Here is a 19,078-nt window from a genome sequence, read left to right on the forward strand (position 1 = left end):
TTACCAAAGATTTATTATTTTTCTACTTTTAAATAATTGGACATCTGGGGAAATAGAGTTTAAAAAAATATGCCAACCTTTTAAGCAAGTCACGTTGGAACAGATTTTTATTAATGGGGAAAAAAAAGTATCACTTGAGTGGTCTCCTGGATATGTCTGTCCTGTGTCAAGATCACAGGATCTTTCGTCTTTTTTCTTGGGGCTCTAGGTTAGGGGATAACTCATCTGCGCAAAGATCTCAAGGGTCTCCTGCAAGCAAAATGATTGTGATCTTCACAAAGTTTGGGAAATTGATGGAATGGACTGAAGCTATATCTGGAAAAGTAATTCCAAGAATACAACCCAGAAGCTTCCAGAAAACTCACCAAGAGCATAGCAAGAGTCCAGAGTGATACTTAATTTAACATCTGACTCCTAATTCTGTCTGGTCCATGGCATTGCTGACTCTGGAGAATTCAATTACCACCCACTCTGGCACAATACCTTCTTTGAAAGATAAATGCATGAGCACTTGCGTGCACATTCTTAAAGTTTTGATCGTGGAACCCAAGTATGTGGCAACTCTTAATCTGTGGAAGCAGAAAAGCCAAGTGATCTTCAGACTGTGTGGATCCCCATGTTCAGTAGCAACACTGCCTGGCAGGACTAGAGGCCACTGTTAAAGTAGGTAAAGATAAAAGAATTCAACTACCTTCTCTCTCTTAAAGATGAATGATTGCCAGGGAATGAGTTGACCCTGGGGTTCTTGTACATCATGGGTCTTTGTTTGGTTTGTTGCTTGGTTGTTTTCAGAGAAATGGTAATGATATCAGGTAGGAGAAATAAATTGATTATTAGTAGAATTAAAGGAATACAACCATGAACAGTGTTATGCTGACTTCTTTTTAAATTTCTACCCTATTCTCTCATCTATTTATCACATTCTTTCATGGAATTTTATGTGAGATACTTCAAGCTTAAATAGATCAGGTTAGTTTTTAATTAAATGACTCTACTATCTTTAATATATATTAATTTATTTTTATGTATTTGGTAGGACATTAAAGATTTTGGTAAGCAAATTTGACCACTGCAGGAATATATATTATCTCAGTTCTAAAGGTAGGATATTTTCATTTATGACTGCATTGTTGCCTGACAAAGGTATCTGGAAAAAAATCATAATTGTAATGATTGATATCTTTTCAGAATGGATTCGTCTGTAAAAATACATTCATGGACAGTGATATCAGAGTTGGATTATACTTCTTAAACACAATGAAGAAGAATTATCAATATTGGCAGTTGTTAATAGATCATCAGTGATGTGAAACAACTAAATAAAATCAAGAATGGAGAATGACCCCATTTAATTGACACTTCTGGGAAGTTCAGGTAGGTGTCTGAAGTCATTGAAGGCACTGGGCACGTTACCAGATGGTATAACCTGTATTTTTTTCATCTCTGTAAGCCTGAAGTATATGGTATTTTAAATGCTTCCTTTATGTATTGCATTAAATCAGGAAGTCATGGCTTGGCTTGGTGTGTGAGATGGCAGTGCAAGCAGCATTGTGGTCTGAGTGCTATGGCGTCCTTGGTCACCGTGTGTCTATGACCCTGACATACAAGATCCTGATATGTAGATAAGGGGTCAAGTCAGAGAATATAACCTTTGCTCAAAAAACTTTTAAGTTTTCATTGATTTTTCACTCATTATTTGTCTGTTACCTACTTATTTTATCAGTCCTAAGCTGATGACCGCTTACATTTATAATGAATTTTCAGTAATAGAAAACTCATATTAGTTTTAAATAAACTTTGTAAATCAACTCATATAAATGAAAACACAAATAGTAAAAAAAAAAAAAGGAAAGAAAAGAAAGCAAAACCAAAAAGAAGTCTTAGTGCTTGGATGTGACCCAAAAGGACCATTAAAGTTGTAAATTTTCCCATTAAATTGATAACAGTGTAAGCTGTTCTCTCTATCAGTGGAAATGCTCCCATAATTCTGAGTAATAACATCCCTTCCAAGTGGCCTTTGTTACGTTGATTCTGGCTTTCATGAGCCTGAGCACATTTTTTATTTTGAGGAGTGTGTTGATGGATGGTACTGAATTGGAGGGCTACCCAGTTCTAAAGGGATTCTTTGCTGCTTCTGGCTGTTACGATGCCTTTTTGTTCTCTCGATTTTGCTTACTTAAGATAATGAACTTTCTCAGCAGATGTACAACCTGAGTGAGTTCTCTTTTTCCAGCTATCATAATGATCACAGAGCTCTACACTCCGTTTTGTGTGATGCCCTTTATGACCGTTCAAAGTTGGTATTCAATGCATAACCAACAATAGGAACAGAGTGTTTTCCTGTGGTACAAATTGAAGCTGAGGACAGAGCTCCACTCTCCATGAAGCCATTGGCTCCTGTAAGGTAATGACTTCTGCCCTCAAGCTAGGGTTTTATCGGGGAGGTGAGGGGAGGGCACAGCAGGACTACTCTACGCTGGTTCTTGACTGAACTCCAAGAACACAGGTGCTGACTTTGTCACCCACACATGCAGGGCACTTTCAGCGTCACTTTTTGGATACTCCTCAGCCACTTCTTTCCTAGAAATAGATCTGAAATCCCCAAGCAAAATGAAGGCTCTCAGTTTAGATACATTGCCTCCTCATTTTTATTGCTTGATGTTCTTTTATGTTCTTTATCTTATATCACACACACACACACAACAGAGAGCCACATGTATTTTTCTAAACTCTTTAAATGTTCACTGTAGAAATCATGACACTTTTCCCCTAAATACTTTAAAACTCCTCTCCTAAGAATAAGAATATGCAGTTAGATAACCAAAGTGCTTTTAATCACATATAAGAAAATCAGTAATAATTTAATAATACCGTCTAATATACACGTTTACCCATAGGTTTGTCTTCTTCGTTCGTTTGTTTTGGATCCAGAATGAAAATCAAGGTTTATGCATTTTTTGTTTATTTGTTTTATTTTTCTTTCTCTTTAGTCTCTTTCAGTGGAGAATGGCTTTTTGTTTGTTTGTACAGTGACTTGGTTTGCTTTGGTTTCCAAAACAGGGACTTTTTTGAAGTCTATAAGAGTTGTTGCTACAATGTCCTGCATTCTAGATATGTCTCATTGTGTCCTTATGTTTACAGTCAAATAAAACATTTTTGGTAAGAATACTACATAGGTGAAATGTGTACTGAGGGCATTGTAACAGGAGGTACATAATTTCGTGGTGCCCACTGTTGGTGGGATTGTTAAGTTTACTTGGTGACTCTGTTTGACGACGTGGTTACAGTGGTGACTGCCAGTACCTCCACTGTGAAAGTACGTTGTTTGGTGGGGGGGGAGGCAGAGGGTAAGAGAGACGTTGTTGCCCTGTGGCAGTGTGAATGTCCTTTATCCCCAAAACTTCCACCCAGTGGCTTTTAGCATCGAATGGTTGGTTCTTGCCAAAAGAAGTTATTATTGTGGATTGAAAAAATGGCGTTAATTTCTGATTTTGTCATATCCTTCATATTCATTAGCTGGCATTCTTCTGTAAAATTTTCCCTTCTCTTTAATTTTTCTTCTTTGAAAGTTTTTAATTTGTATCCTTAAAGTATTTAAATATTTTAAGGCATCTTGAAAATTTTAAAAGAGATGTACTAAAGTAGGATATTTTCTGTAATGTCTATGAACATATGTCTTGGTAAACATAGACAAATGCGTATTACGTGAAGTCATACAAAAATATTTTAATTTATAAAAATGTAATTTTTCTTTTTTTTTTTCGAAGTAAGTTTTGTTAAAAGTAGAAAGAGGTAAAATCTACCATGCCCTGGGTTTCAATTTTCTGTTCGCACTAAGAATTGGATGTCTATAGAAATGGATTATTCATTCAACCTTTCCTGAGGACCTGCTATCTTCAAGGCATGATTTTGCTGTAAATCTGATGAAACTTGTGTTTTTACCTCTACTCATTAAATAAGAATTTAAAAATATATAAAATCTATATTATATATATATACACATACATATATGGCATATGTATATATATATATATATATATATATATATATAATTTATGATATTTGATTTTATATATACACATGCACATATATATGTGTATTTCCCCAAGCAGTCATATGGGCTGAAGGCCAATAAACACAAAATTCTCCTGGTCGCAGGTGACCATGTCACTTGCACTTATAATACATTTTTTATTCATGGAATTTAAATGAAGTCAGCAGAAAGTCCCATGGAGATCCACATGATTGAAGATAGTACATAGTACACCCAATAGGTTGATTTTTTTTTTTTATTGAGAATTGATTGTTTCCCCTGAAAAAGTTTCTTTCCATAAAATTTAAAATATAATTTTAACTAATGAAATGGAAAGGTAGTTGTACCCATCCTGCAGTGTAGTATCGTCTTTCTATTGGACTTATGTGGCATAAGTATACTTGTATATATAATGAAATAACATTATAAATACAGGAGAAAAACATCTCCTTATTTGATTATCTTGTTAATATTTTTTTGCTTAATATTTTGGCATCTTTTGGTGAATTTCCTGAATGAGTTACAAGAATTTACATAGCCTAATCTAATAAGAGATATTTATAGCATATGTAATAATAAAGATATACACTTGGCGACTTGTATAGCGATACCAACTCTTGTTTGTAAAAGTTACTAGTAAAATACTTAGCAAATGTAGCCCATGGAGATTCTGCAGTGAGAGACACATGGCCTTAATTTCCTCTCCACAATTTATTAGCTCTATGATTTGGTCAAGTTGCTTAGTGTCTCTGAATTTCAGTTTTCTCATCCATTAAGACGGGGTGCTAATGGGACACTTGGGTGGCTCATTCGTTAAGCGTCTGCCTTTGGCTCAGGTCATGATCTCAGGGTCCTGGGATCCAGCCCCGCATGGGGCTCCCTGCTCCGCGGGAAGCCTGCTTCTTCCTCTCCCACTCCCCCTGCTTGTGTTCCCTTTCTCACTGTCTCTCTCTCTCTGTCAAATAAATAAGTAAAATCTTTACGAAAAAGGGGGGGGGGCGGTGATGATGCATAACGAATATTTTGACAGGCTATTAAAGGCTAGAAATTATACATGTAAAGAGCTTTCCCATAGTAGGTGTATTAGCATTCTCCAAAGACATAGAACTCGAAAGATCTGTGGGGCTGGCATGTGTGAAATCTGCAGGGCGGGCTGGCAGAGGGTAGACCCAGGGAACATCTGATGCTGCAGCCTGAATCTGAAGGCTGTCTGGAGGCAGAATTCTCTCTTCCTTGGGAGAGGTTAATCTTTTTCTCTTATGGTCTTCAGCTGACTGGATAAGGCTCGTCTATGTTATGGAGGGTAATCTGTTTTATTCAGAATCTATTGATTTAAATGTTATCTCATCTTAAAAATACTTTAATAGCAGTATCTGAATTGGTGCGTTTGATGAACTTTCTCGGCACTCTGCTCCAGGCAAATTGACATATAAAATAAACCATCAGAGTAGATCTGCATTGAGAGGTACCTGCACAGAATTCTCCTTACAGGTCCTGAGGTTTGTCTGGAGAGGCAGATTCTCTACTTCTTCCTGGCAGTTGCTTGGATAGCGTCTCCTCTGGGCTCTTCTTACTGTTGTTTCTTAGGTATTTCCATATGAATAGCACTGTTTAGGCCCTTGGTGCTCCTGGCTCCCAGTGTCCCAGAGCCACCACATGGATAGTGACACCTGACACTATCCAAAAGGGGGAAGACTCCTCTCTCCCATTCTTTGTGCCCTTGTTCATCACCTGTACCCTAAAATAGCACTTATTTGCCAGAGACTCCAAAATCCATCACGGAAGTAGCCACTCCAAACTTCTAATTTGTCCTTTCTCTCTATTGAGAAAGAAAGAAAGCTCAAAACAGTCCCTCAAAGAAAGGACAGGGATGGCTTCATTACTTTTGGGTCTCCCCTGGGGCCTCAGACTCCTTTATCCGCTCTCAGACAATCCATCCCTTGCCCCACAAAAGACCAACAGATGGCATAATTCTTCCTGTGAATCCATCAGTGCGTGCAAATAACTTTAGAGATGAATGATCCCAAATTCCCTATAACCAGACTCAAATTCTAGCTGAGCTCAGTTGATTCGCTTTTAAAAATAATGATTCTATTTATTTTATAAATAAATGCCAGGTAAACTGAGAGATAAGTACTGGTGTTATAATTCACTTTAAAGACTATTCTGAGTTGCAAAGCAATTTGGACTGCGTATCTACACCCTTTACTTAGAGAATCCACATTTCCTCCAAACTTTATCTCATTCCACTCAGGAAACCAGCTGGGTATCTTCATTTTTTCCTCCCATCCAGTGTTTTTATTATCATGTTCAAGGCTTTTGATTAAGTTGGCATTGTGAGAAACCTTTTCTATTTTCTTTCATGTTTTTCTTGACAAGTCTGCATCAGTAATTCTGGCTGGTACTGCAGGCTCGTGTTTTTGGGTGCGTTCATTTATCACACAGTGAGTCACTCTGTGGTTTCCTTTCCACTTGACTCTGGAGGACACCCACAGAAACATTATAGGAATGCAGGGTTGCGGCAGATAAATTCTTAGGCTGGGTCTGCACTGTGTCTCCACAGCTGATCTGCCCTACACAACATCATCTTTGAACAATAGAAGGTAACAGCGAGGGATAGAAGTGTGGGCTCAGATAGAACAATGCTTGGTCACCCAGAATATCCACCCTACCTTTAATCTGAAGCCAAATATTCTCACAAAGTTATTTTTTTGTGGCTTCTGTCCTGGTCCCCTAATAGTGAAGTTTTTGTATCTGGTACTTCTTTGTTTTTTTTAATTTGTTTATTTGCTTTTCCTATTTCCTTTTTCTTAAATTATAAGCCTCTGGGTGTTTTATTTATAAAGTGATTCTCAATTTCTACTTTCTCTAGGCTTTCTTAACCATTTGTGGTTTTGCTGAAAGGGAAGAAGAATCTACAAAAGATTTTTCCATGAAAGAATCTTTTTACGACATTATGTAGAAATATAATAAAATGAAATTAATTATTGGTATACCTGATGTACATTGATCAATGAGATTCATTCATCTGAATATGTTTGTACAAGGAAACCACTAGGAAACAGAAATTATATGGCATTTCTGACTCATGTTTCTCGATTTAAATGTTAACAGAGGACCTGCTATCTGGAACGTCTAAAGTTCTTCACAGGCAAACGTAGGAGCTGCTCCAAATGTTTATGGAAGCAGCATAATTCTTTCGAATCCCATTTTTCTTGGAAACCTAATCTGTCCTAAGCTAACCTAACATATAAACACAAGCACGAGAGGGAACTTTCCTCATTAAAGTGGGAAGAGGGTAGCGTGAGCCAGGTCCCACCTCATCTGCCTCCTTCCAAATATGGAGGTGGAACTCACGAGTGGGAATGCAGAGAGAAAACGATCCATCCACTGCTCTCTCCCCTACCTACCAAAAATGCTGGAGGGTGGTTTCTAAATCAGCTCTTGGAGGCTTCAGAAGGGTCTCAGCAAAGGTTCTCCTGTGGGCACTTTCCGGCCAATGCCTGGAGATGAGCGGGCTGCCGCAAATACTAACCTGAACATGAGCACTGGCTCCGACCTGTGCTCATGTTCCGACATGGAGGGAGACCTTGGAGGGAGGGCTGCTTTTTCTCTTTGATCTCATTAAAAAAAAAAGTATTAGTGATTAAGTCTAGATTCCTTCTCGCTTCAGTTATTTTCTTGCATTTCATGGATAGTCAAATGCTTAAGAACAAAATTGATGGCCCTTCCTTCAAAATTGTTGACTTTTGGCTTATAAGGTTGGTAGAAGTGAGCATGTATATTCTTTGTTCTGAAGGCAGACTTTATGTGTCTATAGGGAGTAATATACTTTATCCTGTTTTCTCATTCTGCATGTATCTGAATAAGGATCACTTAGAAGTTTCCTCCTATCAATAGAAATCACTGAGCTAGAGATTGGTTGTTGAAACATTTATAGGCATATTATCCACAAGAGTGATATGGTTTTTATTTTTGTGGAATAACACAAAGGGACTCATAAAAATATATCTGTCTACTAATGAACTGCAGTCATTTCAAATTTAAAAAAAACGTTGAGTTTCTCATCACTGGAAACATGTAATGACACAGTGGCCATTGGTCACTGATATCAATGAGGAGATTGCTATATTGAATGGGAATCTAAGCAAGATGAACCTCAACTCAAGTCCCTGCTTAATTAATGGTCATATACAAAAAATAAATAAACACACACTGCTGGTTTATTTATCAAAAAGGGTTCAAAGCAACAGATTTACTTACCTGAAGTCAAAATTGTGATAATTTTTGTATAGCATTTTGTTGTAAATGTAATACATTAACTCCAATTATTGTAGTTAGCAAATTAAATTCAAATCTGTTGGGATGCCATTAATTATATAAACACTTAGAACTGGCATCTATATCAAACAGCTGCAAAAGAGCAGTGTCAGGTTCAGATGATTTCTTATAAAACTGAAATGCTGTGGAATAATCTTCATGGTGATTCATAAGTTTTGTCACACACACGCAAAATAAAAATAAAAACTTTCTTCAACAGTATTTAATAAAGAAAAACTTAGTTTGGAAAAATCTAAATACTTGTCATTAATTTAAATTTATAAATTTTCTAGTGTATTTTATATTTAGTAGGTTAGCATAATATTGATTTTAATGGATATTCCATTTCTTACTGATGTAAATACATTTAAACAATAACATATCTATTTAGGATTAGTTTTGATTGATGAGGCAGGTGCACCTTCTGTCTGGTTTTCCCCAATTTTGGGTAAGTCACTTTGGTAGCTACATTAGCTCTTCCAGGCCATTGGGAGACTCACTGAGTGAACTAAGTTTAAGTGGTAGGTACCCGAATAAATGAAAAGAATGCATGTGACTTCCAATAAAACTAATTTATAATTGGGAATTCTGAGAAACCACTTAAACCAGAATTATTGTCTTTGAATGAATTAGCATAGAACACATAGTTTAAAATCTTCTAATAGACAGTTTTTTATATTTTCTGTTTTTGTTACATTTTAATTTAAACATTTTCCCCCAAATATTTTTAAATACAGTCATTTGATTCCTTAAAAAGATTAGAGTAAAATATGCAGAAATCCCTTTAGCAATACATTTTTAAATTGGAATCATAATTAGTCATAAGGGGAAAATCATTTTGGTGGAAAATAAAATTCAGAAAAGCTACACATTAACTGCTGAAGTTTCTTTCTGCCCTTTGCAAATTCTTTCTACATGATATCACTCTATATATTTTTGAATGCATATTTCCAAAGAAATTACATTTTTGCTTAATATAAAATTGTAGGCAATTAGATGCAAAAGTGTAGTAAAGCAACATTAAAGTTGCCAAATTAAACACAGGAAAGCAAAACAGTCCAGAGTTAACATTCTGACAGCTATGTTAGCTGGCACACTTGGTAATGCCCGCTATGGAGACAGACGCACAGAACTATTTTCATAGTTACTGAGCTCTACACAAGACAGAGCTGAACTTACCTGTGGTAGAAAAACAACATCATTCTCAGATAAGTTTCTGACTATCCACACCTGAAATATTTTGCCAAACTGATGAAAAAATATGAATGTGTTCACCAAGATTATCTAAGATAAATAGTTCATGACGCTTCAATTAGGCATTTTGTAGGCATGCGAACTTGAGAGTGACATTTGATGATAGCCATTTTCAGGAATATAGAGGGTTGTTTGTTTATTTAATAATCATGTACATTATTAACCAGAGAACTTTAATATGTAAAAAAGTTTGATAAATTACTGAAGAAACCAAACTGTCCTCCAGGTTACTTCTCACAGCAGCCTGCTCAAACCAGGCAAAGCCTTGAACAAGCAGAGACATGGGGACCCTTGGCAATGTGATTTTTATTTTTCCTAAGTAGAGATCCTCATGTTTGTTTTTTACTTTCAGACTCTGAGTTTCCATATAGATACAAATAACAAGACAGCTCTGAGTTTAAGTTGTGGTTTTTCAGCTGGAATCTCTAGGACAACTTATTTCTGATCCTATTTCTTCATCTATAAAATGGAAATAATAGATCCTACATTATCATGTTCTAGTGAAGAGCAAAGATGATATTATAAAGTATTATGCATGGCTAGGACCTGACATAGGAACTGTAACAAATTCAAAAATGAGGGAGTGATTACCATCATTATATTTTTATTATAGCTAATATGTTGCTGGGGATTTTTAAAATATGGTACAGTGGGAATTCTAATATGCATATGATTACCAAGTAGATGGACATTTGAGACTCTGTAACATGGTCTGGAAATAAAGTCCACAGAACACTTTCCTACCCCACCATTACTATCCAGTTTTCTCTTATTGCGTAGATATTAATTGTCCCTATTCCCTATTTCTCTCTCAAGTTTAGGTACCTACTATGCACCAGACAGTAGAAAATAAAGTGGTAAAGAAAATAAACATAATCCCTGATCAACAGTGTTTACAATATAAAGGATGTAATGGAGGAATTCTTGGCTTATGTGTTTGTTTGTTTCATCCATTTAAAAGAGGGTAAAGGGAAAAAAATAAAAGAGGGTAAAGGGGTATGTGAAAGATAAAAAAAAAATATTCCCTTCTCTGATAATTATAATACTTTAAAGGTATGGGTGTGGTGGAACAGAAAATGGAGAGATTATAAAAATCAGAAAGCTATCCAAGTCCAAACTAAAACTATCCAAAGGTATAATATAGACCGAGATAATACAGATAATACAGCCTGAGATCAGAAGAATAGAATTCATGTGTATTTAGCCAGTCAATCATCTTGATTCCCCATACCCTTGTCTGTCTCTACCAGGCGACCTGGGTGCTTGGGGCTGGCTCCAAGAGAGCCCAGACATGACTGGTGCCCATCACGGCTGTGTGTCTTCCCTCCACACTCCATCTGTACGTCCATCTCCATGTAGTCATATGTTCAGAAGTGTTTGTGTCATGACAGAGGAAGAATGGGAAGAGTTCAGGGTAGAAAGATCTAGGCCAGAACTGAAGGGAAGCTGAACACAGAAACTGCTATTGCCATGGTGCTAGTCCTGAGCTCAGGAAAATTTGAATTTTTGCATTGAGTGATTTATGAGACCAGAGGGACAGAATTTTAAGTCTCTTAAAAGTTGGGAGATTCTGATAGAAGACCTTACCAAAATTAAGCAGAAAACTTAAGGTTCCTCTCTCAGCTAAGCCTGTATCAGAAGTTAACCAAAAATTTGCAACCCAGATGCACATTACCTTCAGTAGTTTAGGGACCCTCAAACTATAAATTTACGGGGGTTGCTGGTTGATACCGCCTCCAGCTTGAGTGAGACAGGGCAAAGTCAGTTAGTACAGAAACGAGACGGTTCTATCACAGGCTGCCCTTTTTTCAAATCATTTTTTTAAGATTTTATTTATTTATTTTAGAGAGAGAAGGAGAGCAAGCATGGGGGCAATGAGGGCTGAGGAAGAGAGAATCCCAAGCAGACTCCCCACTGAGTGTAGAGCCAGACATGGGGCTTGATCTCACAACCCTGAGATCATGACCTGAGCTGAAATCAAGAGTCAGACGCTTAACTGACGGAGCCACCCAGGTGCCCCTCAAATCAGTTTCTAAACATCACATGCAGCACAAAGTGTAAGTTGACTGGTATATGTGGAGAATTCTCTGTGAATGAGAACCAACAAGGACAGCCTATAAAGTGTATAAATACAGTGTGTATAAAAGTGTATAAATTATCAGACAGTAGAAAACAACAATGTTTACTATATTTAAAGGGGGAAAGGTAAGCATAGGTAAGGAAATGTGAAAAAAATATAGGTGATCTAAAATATTTGAAAGAGATTGAAGGGAAATTGTATAAATGAAATATAAATAACTAGAGTAAATAGACAAAATCAGTATTCATTAGAAATACATGAAGGTAGAATTAGTGAGTTAGAAAACATCAGAAGAAATGACAAGAATACAGCAGCAGAGTTAAGAAACATAGTGAACAGCGATGTTATGATGGATGTTGGATCAGCGTCCTTGAAGGAAAAGAGAAAATAGGTTGAGCTTATCTTTGGGGAAACTAATGACTGAGAATTTTCCAGGACTGAGGAAAGACACCAATACTCAGTTCCAAGAATTGCAAAAATTCCAAGTGTATAAATGCAAAGAAATTTAGATATAGACATATCAGCATAAAACTGCAGAATACCAAAACCAGCTGAAACATTTTAGTGTTAAAGCAGTAAAAAATAAGAGATTAAAAGAAGCTAGTCTGAAAGGAGAAACAGTGAAATCGGCTGTTGATGTCTCAATAACAGCAATGCACGCTGAAGAGGAGCGCTGTCTCCAGGAGCCCAACACCACAACTTCCAAACTCAGAACTCTACACTAAATTATGCGCACACATTACAACAAAAGCTAGATGGTTCCAAGAGAAAGACACTAAAGGCATGTTACCAGCAGGACCTCACTACATGTAGTTTTATATTATGAACTTCAAGCCGAAGGAAGGTTAACCCTGATGGAAGGTCTGAGATGGAACAAGAAAAAACACCTGCAAAAACAAATGGGGGTAAATATGGGGTGGAATCCAAGTAAACTGTCATCAGAAAAACCAAACATATTTCCTCATGAGATAAGTAAAAATGAGCACAATGTAGAGTTAAAATATTGTTGCCCTCAGCATTTTATCCAACTGAGGCATAGAAATAAAAGGGTTATTGTGGCATTATGTTATTCAGGAGGAGTATAAAGATATCCGTTTACTGTAGATTAAGATAAATTATGTATAGGTGATAAAATTTCTAAATAAGGAATAGAAATACAGCACACAGGGGCACCTGGGTGGCTCAGTCGGTTAAGCATCTGACTCTTGATTTCCAATTCCGCTCATGATCTCAGGGTTGTGAAATCAGACTCCGCATTCAGCGTGGAGTCTGCTTGAGGATTCTCTCGCCCTCTCCCTCTGCCCCTTCCACCTGGGCTAAATAAATAAATAAAACCTTCAAAAGTACAGCACATAATTCACAGGTTTTGAAAGCTTTGTCGGATGAGACCATATCATTCAATCAAGGAAGTAGGACCAGTGGAGGAGGGAATACCATAGCAGGCTGAAATCCCAGGAGCATGGGCTTAGGCTTGACGTCCGAAGGTGGGAAACCAGGAAGGGAGGAGAGTAATCGCAAGCACAGCTGCTGCTTGGAGTCTCTGACCTTCAGGGAGGACGTGGTCTTTCTTACCAGAGTCTCCACTTGATTAAGTCAGGCCCATGAAGGACAATATTCCATGTCAGCAACTCAAAATCAACTTCAGTCTTATCTGCAGATCCCTTCACAGCAGCACCTGGACTAGCATTTGATGGGATAACGAGAAAAGGTGCACCCACACCACCAAAGGGCAGTGCCTTTCCTTTCCCTGATTCTCCCGCAGAGATCCCTGGGAGACTCCCCACCCTGAAGGGAAACATACAAGAGAGGGAATTCTGGGGACTGTAGTTCTGCAGAGTCCATGTGGCACATAACAAGTGCATCATAATACCCCATTTTAAGAAATTGTAAGAGCAAAATAAAAACACTAAGAAAGAAGAAAAATACATACTAAAGCAAAATTTGATCACTGTACTTCATTACAATGTGTTAATGATAAAAATTACACACGCCTTAGTGGATGCAATAACATTGATCACATTTCCTATCTACTTACGATTTTTTGAGAAGTCATTTGACAAATAGGAAATAGAAGATAATTTCTATTCTGTACATAAAAATTTACAGCAAGCATCACAACTATAAAACAGTGCAAGTTTTCTTGGAGTTCAAGAAAAGGGAAGATGTCTGTTTTTCCCTTTCATATTCAGTATTACAGTGTGCTAGCTAATGTATAATAAGGTGAAGGGGGAAAAAAGAAAATATATAAGGGATGGGAAATAAGAAAATTGTCCTTGTTTACGAAGCACATAATTTGTTGGTAGAAAATGCAAAAGGATTTGTATCTATTTTTTAAGAATAAACAAAGATTTTTCACAAAGATGTTAAGGGAAAAAGAAAAAAGGGAGATAACTCAAAAATTGTGAAAAATACAGAGAGAGTAAGAGTGAAGTAAATTTACTAGATATTATTGCATTTTATAAGGCTATAATAAGTAGAACAATGAGGTTCAAGTACACAAATATATGAAAATTGAAGAGATCCATACATAAAATTTATGTATGTGTTAAATACATGGAGCAATTTCTTAAAAGCTAACTGTAGCATTTTACACAGTAGGAACAATAATTATTTAACTAATGGTAAAGGGAATACTGTGTAGCCCTGGAAAAAATAAACTGAACTTCTACTTCACCCCTTACATCTAATACATTCCCCAAACATCAAAATATCCGTATAAACAAAAGTACAAGAGGAAACCATGGGAGTTGCTGTTTTGGTTTCTTTGTTTCTTTGCTTTGTTTTTAATGATCAGGTAGTAAGGAAAGCCCTTTCCAGTATAATATAAAACACAAAAAGTATAAAAGATTGGTATATATTCGACCACGTGAAATTAAGCATGACTATAGTGAAAAAAATATAAAATCTTAAAGTTACAACTGGGAGAAATTGAGACATGCCCTAAACAAGTGCCTGATTTCCTTAAAACTTTAATATGTTAAAGAGAGTCTAAAAATCTAGCCAAAGAAAAACAATTCACTAGAATCGTGGGCAAAAGATGTGAACACAAAGTTTCGAAACAAGTCTTTCAAATATATAAAAGGGTGCTCAAGCTTTCTCACATTAAGAGAAGCAGGAAAATTAAGGCAAAAGTAGTTAATGTATTAGTTTGGCAAAAAGTGAAGCCACCCTGTTCCAGGGCTGTGGGGAGACAGATCCCTACCCATGAGTGTAAATATTCGTAATCTCTCTGCAGGACTCTTGGACAATAGCCATCAAAACTTAAAGTGAGTAACTGTTTACCTACTGATTCTCTGAGTTAGTATGTAGTCCACAAGTCTGCCCCCACATGTGTGAAATTAGAGAGGAACAAGAATTCTGCAGCCTTATTTGATCCTTATGTAAATATAGGTGATTGGGTAATTATTATGAGACATCTGTTCAATGAAATATTAGACATCCCTTAAAAAGAATAAGGCAGCTCTTCTATACCCATATGGAGTTATCTTCCAGACATAATTTTAGTGAGTGCGTTGCCATTTGTGTGGGGAAAATATATGAGTATACATGCGTGCACAGACATATGTGTAAAATTTTGTGATGATCACTGGGGAGATACTCAGGAAAATGATTCTCCATATGGAGGGAAAGCAGGTGCTTGGGAATAGTAGCCAAGGCAGTGAGAATTGAGATTTATTCTCTCCTGTTCCACCTTTTAAATCTTGCCTCACATGTATTAATATTCACAAAATAAATGTATTTTTAAAAAGTTGATGCAGTACTATTTTTTAGTTAAAAACATAGTTAAAATAAAAGTACCTCTGTTGTTATAAACTGCACATATTAGAGAGTGCTGCTGGGAATTATCGTAATTTTATAGGTGGTTATATTAAAGTTCTGAGAGCCTAATTACCTACCTTCCCCATACCATCCAAATATTGACTGAGAAAGAATTTAAATCCAGATCTCGCTACAAAATCCAGCCTCTTCTAATGTTTCGTACTTCTGTACACTATTTTTTTTAAAATCCATATATTTGGGTCTCTGTGAAATGTGGCAATAACAGAATATAACAAAAGAGTTGGATATAACTGTTTTAATAAAATTTAACATGGGGGCGCCGGGCTGGTTCAGTCGATAGAGCATGGGACCCTTGATCTCAGGGTTGTGAGTTGGAGCCCCACAATGGGCGTAGAGCCACTTAAAAAAAATAAAAATTTAACATGAATCCCAGAATCTAAATACAGTGTCTGGTACATGATATGTGCTCAGTAAATATTTGTTGAATGAATTGTTGACTGAAAGAATGAATGAGAGAATGAATGAATGATTCGTGTTGCCTTTGAAATGTGCAGTCTGATCTGGAATTCACTTGAGATTTATTTTTATGTAGTTTCAAGGACGCGTTCTCTGACATAGAAGGATTTTTTCACATCACCTGAAATTTGATACATACTGTATTTATTTTATGTAAATTCCCCAAATAAAAAAAAATCTTTTTCTCTCACTGCCCATATCAATTAGAATTAGAATAGAATACATGATCTTAAATTCCAGAGTAATGTTTAATTGCATCAGACACTAGATTGATAGATGCAGACACCAAGGCAACAAGGTGAATTATTTGAACTTTTTAATCCAGATCTTATTATTGAAATTGTCAGTGATTTTTGCTGTGAAGGTGTGGTGATACAACATTACCTTCAGCAAGCTTCAAAGCAGCAAAAGCATGTCCCAGATCCAAATGCAGCTCCAAGTGCCAAGAATAGAGCTAATATACATGGGAATTGTTCCAAAAGAGCCATATGGCAATGTGAGTTGAACATCTTTTATGGCAGCAATTCCCTTCTAACCTAAGTTCTTTCCCTGAAATAGCACCTCTTTTATTTCCTGTAGTCAAACTGACTCTACAGTCCCCATGCTTGCCAGGACCTGCGTCTGGGATGTGCATCTCCAGGAACCATAGTGCTAAGCCTAGCTTTCTGCGAGACTACTCTGCCAAAATCCTTCCTGACACACCTTAAATTATATTAGATCAAAGGCCGAAAATGATACGCCATCAAAAGTAGAAAGATAAAATGTGTATCTACTGCATTAGGGGCGTGTGATGTTTTTGAAGTACTTGAAGTCGGAGTGAAACGTTACTAAATGTCTCTGCAGTGCACTGTGGCTTCCTTCCTTGCAGTATTTGATGGATATATCGTAACAGGCTGGTGGCAAATTCGAAGTGGCATGTTCAGTATGTGTTTAGGATGTTTATGTGTTCCCTGATTCTTGCAGTCCTCGGTCTAATTGGAAATCAGGTTTACGTGGTGAAAGCAGGAGAGCAGTGACATGCAGTAACATAAAAGCCAGTCCTGGCTGGCACACCATCACTTTTAATGGATTTCTACATATTTGGAAAGTTTTATAATTTCTCCTTAAAAAATAAACCCATAAACGTCAGGAAGAATATTTTTCCTCCTAATGGAGTTTGCATGCCAAGTCGACTTCGTTGGGATGTCTGTAGGTGGGCTGGGGTAAAGGCCAGGGGAATTGAAAGAATTTTCTGAAATATGTTCCGTTTTTGAAAGGACTGTTTTCTGAAGGAAAATATAAACAAGGCACTGTGCACCCAGGTTTCAAATTGGTAAATAGATAATGCTAATCATCAAGACTATTTTGTTAAAGGGTTTCTTTGGTGGAAGTCACTGAAATGTATAAAAATAATCCACTACCTGCTCTCAAATGTGCATTGAAGATAACAAAATTAATAATTTGTGCTGTTGCTAAAGTTAAAATTTTCTGGTGAAACTCAACTATTATATGTCCTTGGTGTTTTTGCCGTCTTAATTTTTTTTTTTTGATTACTGTGTTAATTTAAAAAACATGTTAACCTTTGAGAATTTGTATATGTCTGTGTGCTACTTAGAAAATAGATTTTTAGGGCGCCTGGGTGGCTCAGTTGGTTAAGCGACTGCCTTCGGCTCAGGTCATGATCCTGGAGTCCCGGGATCGAGTCCCACATCGGGGTCCCTGCTCGGCAGGGAGCCTGCTTCTCTCTCTGACCCTCCCCCCTCTCATGCTCTATCTCATTCTCTCTCTCAAATAAATAAATAAAATCTTAAAAAAAAAAAAAAGAAAATACATTTTTAATGTGGCAATCATATAATATTCTCTTGTATGGTTTCATAGTAGGAAACTAAAATTATATATTTTTTTAATTTTCAGGAAATAGGAAGTTACTTGGCATGAAATTCCCTGAAAAATTCACTTGAAAATAATTCTCATTAACTTACATTCCAGTGGAGAAAATTGAAATCAGTTAATCATTTGTTTCTAAGGAATTTCTTAGGAGGATAAACATATTCTTAAGGTTGTTTTGGAAACACATGTGTAATGGAGAAATTCATTTTCATATAGTTTTTTAAAAAATATTCAATATCAAATTTAGAAAATAATAATGAAAAACTTATCCATTCATTCACTTAACAATACAGTTAACTCTAAACATATGTTAAGTCCTGTATTATGCACAGGGGATTAAAAAAATAAAGATGACATGGCTCAGACTCATTCAATACCAATAGCATTGAGATCCTATTCCATGAAGTTCGTTATATTGCTTGAAAGATATAAAGCCCACTCATAATTGAATATATATAACTTAAAAAAAAAGGCACCACCACTATATATTTAGTGAGTGCCTTCACTGTGAAGCTTTCTATATTACGCTGCAAAGGATGTTAACTGTTGATAAGGTGCTTGCAGTCAGGTGAGGACAGGAGATAAACACTTAAATAATTTCACCACCATGTCATGAGTTCTCTGAGGTGTGTGAATAAAATGCAAAGGGACATGAGTGATGCCTACATAGACGAGCTAGAAAAAGCTTCAGGGAAGACTTACGAATGTGGGTCTTGAAATTCTTGCTAAGCAAAGAAATAGCATGAGCAAAGGCATGGAAGCTGATGAGAGTTTGACAGTTTTGATAGTTGGGAAAGGGAAGAGTTTTGGTGTGGTTGGAATCTGTTCTGTGGAAGAGAATGGCCAAGGATGAATGGAACAGGCGTGGTCAGGGGCAGACCTTGAAGGTTTTCCACCTTTGTGCTGAGATGTCTAGGCTCTACTTAGGGCTGGCAGGAGGGTGGGGACAGCCAAAGTTAGCTGGAGAAGTGACAGATACCATTTTGGTTTGGAAAGATAATTCTGCCGATGGTGAACGAGTAGATTGCAATAGAGGGAGTCAGTAAGACGTGAATTTCAGAGGTCCTTGTGGAAGATGACTTGTGCTGAAGGGATTGGGGAAAAGCGACAGGGGAGCCTGGGCAGGATTCATTGGCCCACTGGATGTCAATGATGATATAAGAAGAAAAGTCTGGAGGAAAACTACTCTGGGCAGTTAAAATGTGGAAATATCACTTTGATAGGAT

General features: G+C 36.8%; 1 protein-coding gene across 2 annotated transcripts in view; it reads left to right on the forward strand.

The window, feature by feature from the left end:
* LOC116631489 (coiled-coil and C2 domain-containing protein 1-like) overlaps nt 1–2,685 on the forward strand; it is a 110,128-nt gene extending 107,443 nt beyond the window's left edge. The window contains exons 1-3 of one of the 2 annotated variants that reach the window (XR_004299190.1): nt 122–663; nt 1,189–1,374; nt 2,234–2,685. Coding sequence is in view for 1 of the 2 variants with exons in the window: in XM_032402647.1 (XP_032258538.1) it covers nt 1,189–1,205 (17 nt within the window). In the remaining variant the exon portion in view is untranslated. Of the gene's footprint in view, nt 1–121; nt 664–1,188; nt 1,375–2,233 lie in introns of those variants that run through there. The other variant, XM_032402647.1, reaches the window with a different exon arrangement.
* The last annotated feature ends 16,393 nt before the right edge of the window (nt 2,686–19,078 follow it).

This window comes from Phoca vitulina, unplaced genomic scaffold (assembly GCF_004348235.1).
Source record: "Phoca vitulina isolate PV1807 unplaced genomic scaffold, GSC_HSeal_1.0 scaffold5, whole genome shotgun sequence".
Classification (NCBI taxonomy): Eukaryota; Metazoa; Chordata; class Mammalia; order Carnivora; family Phocidae; genus Phoca; species Phoca vitulina.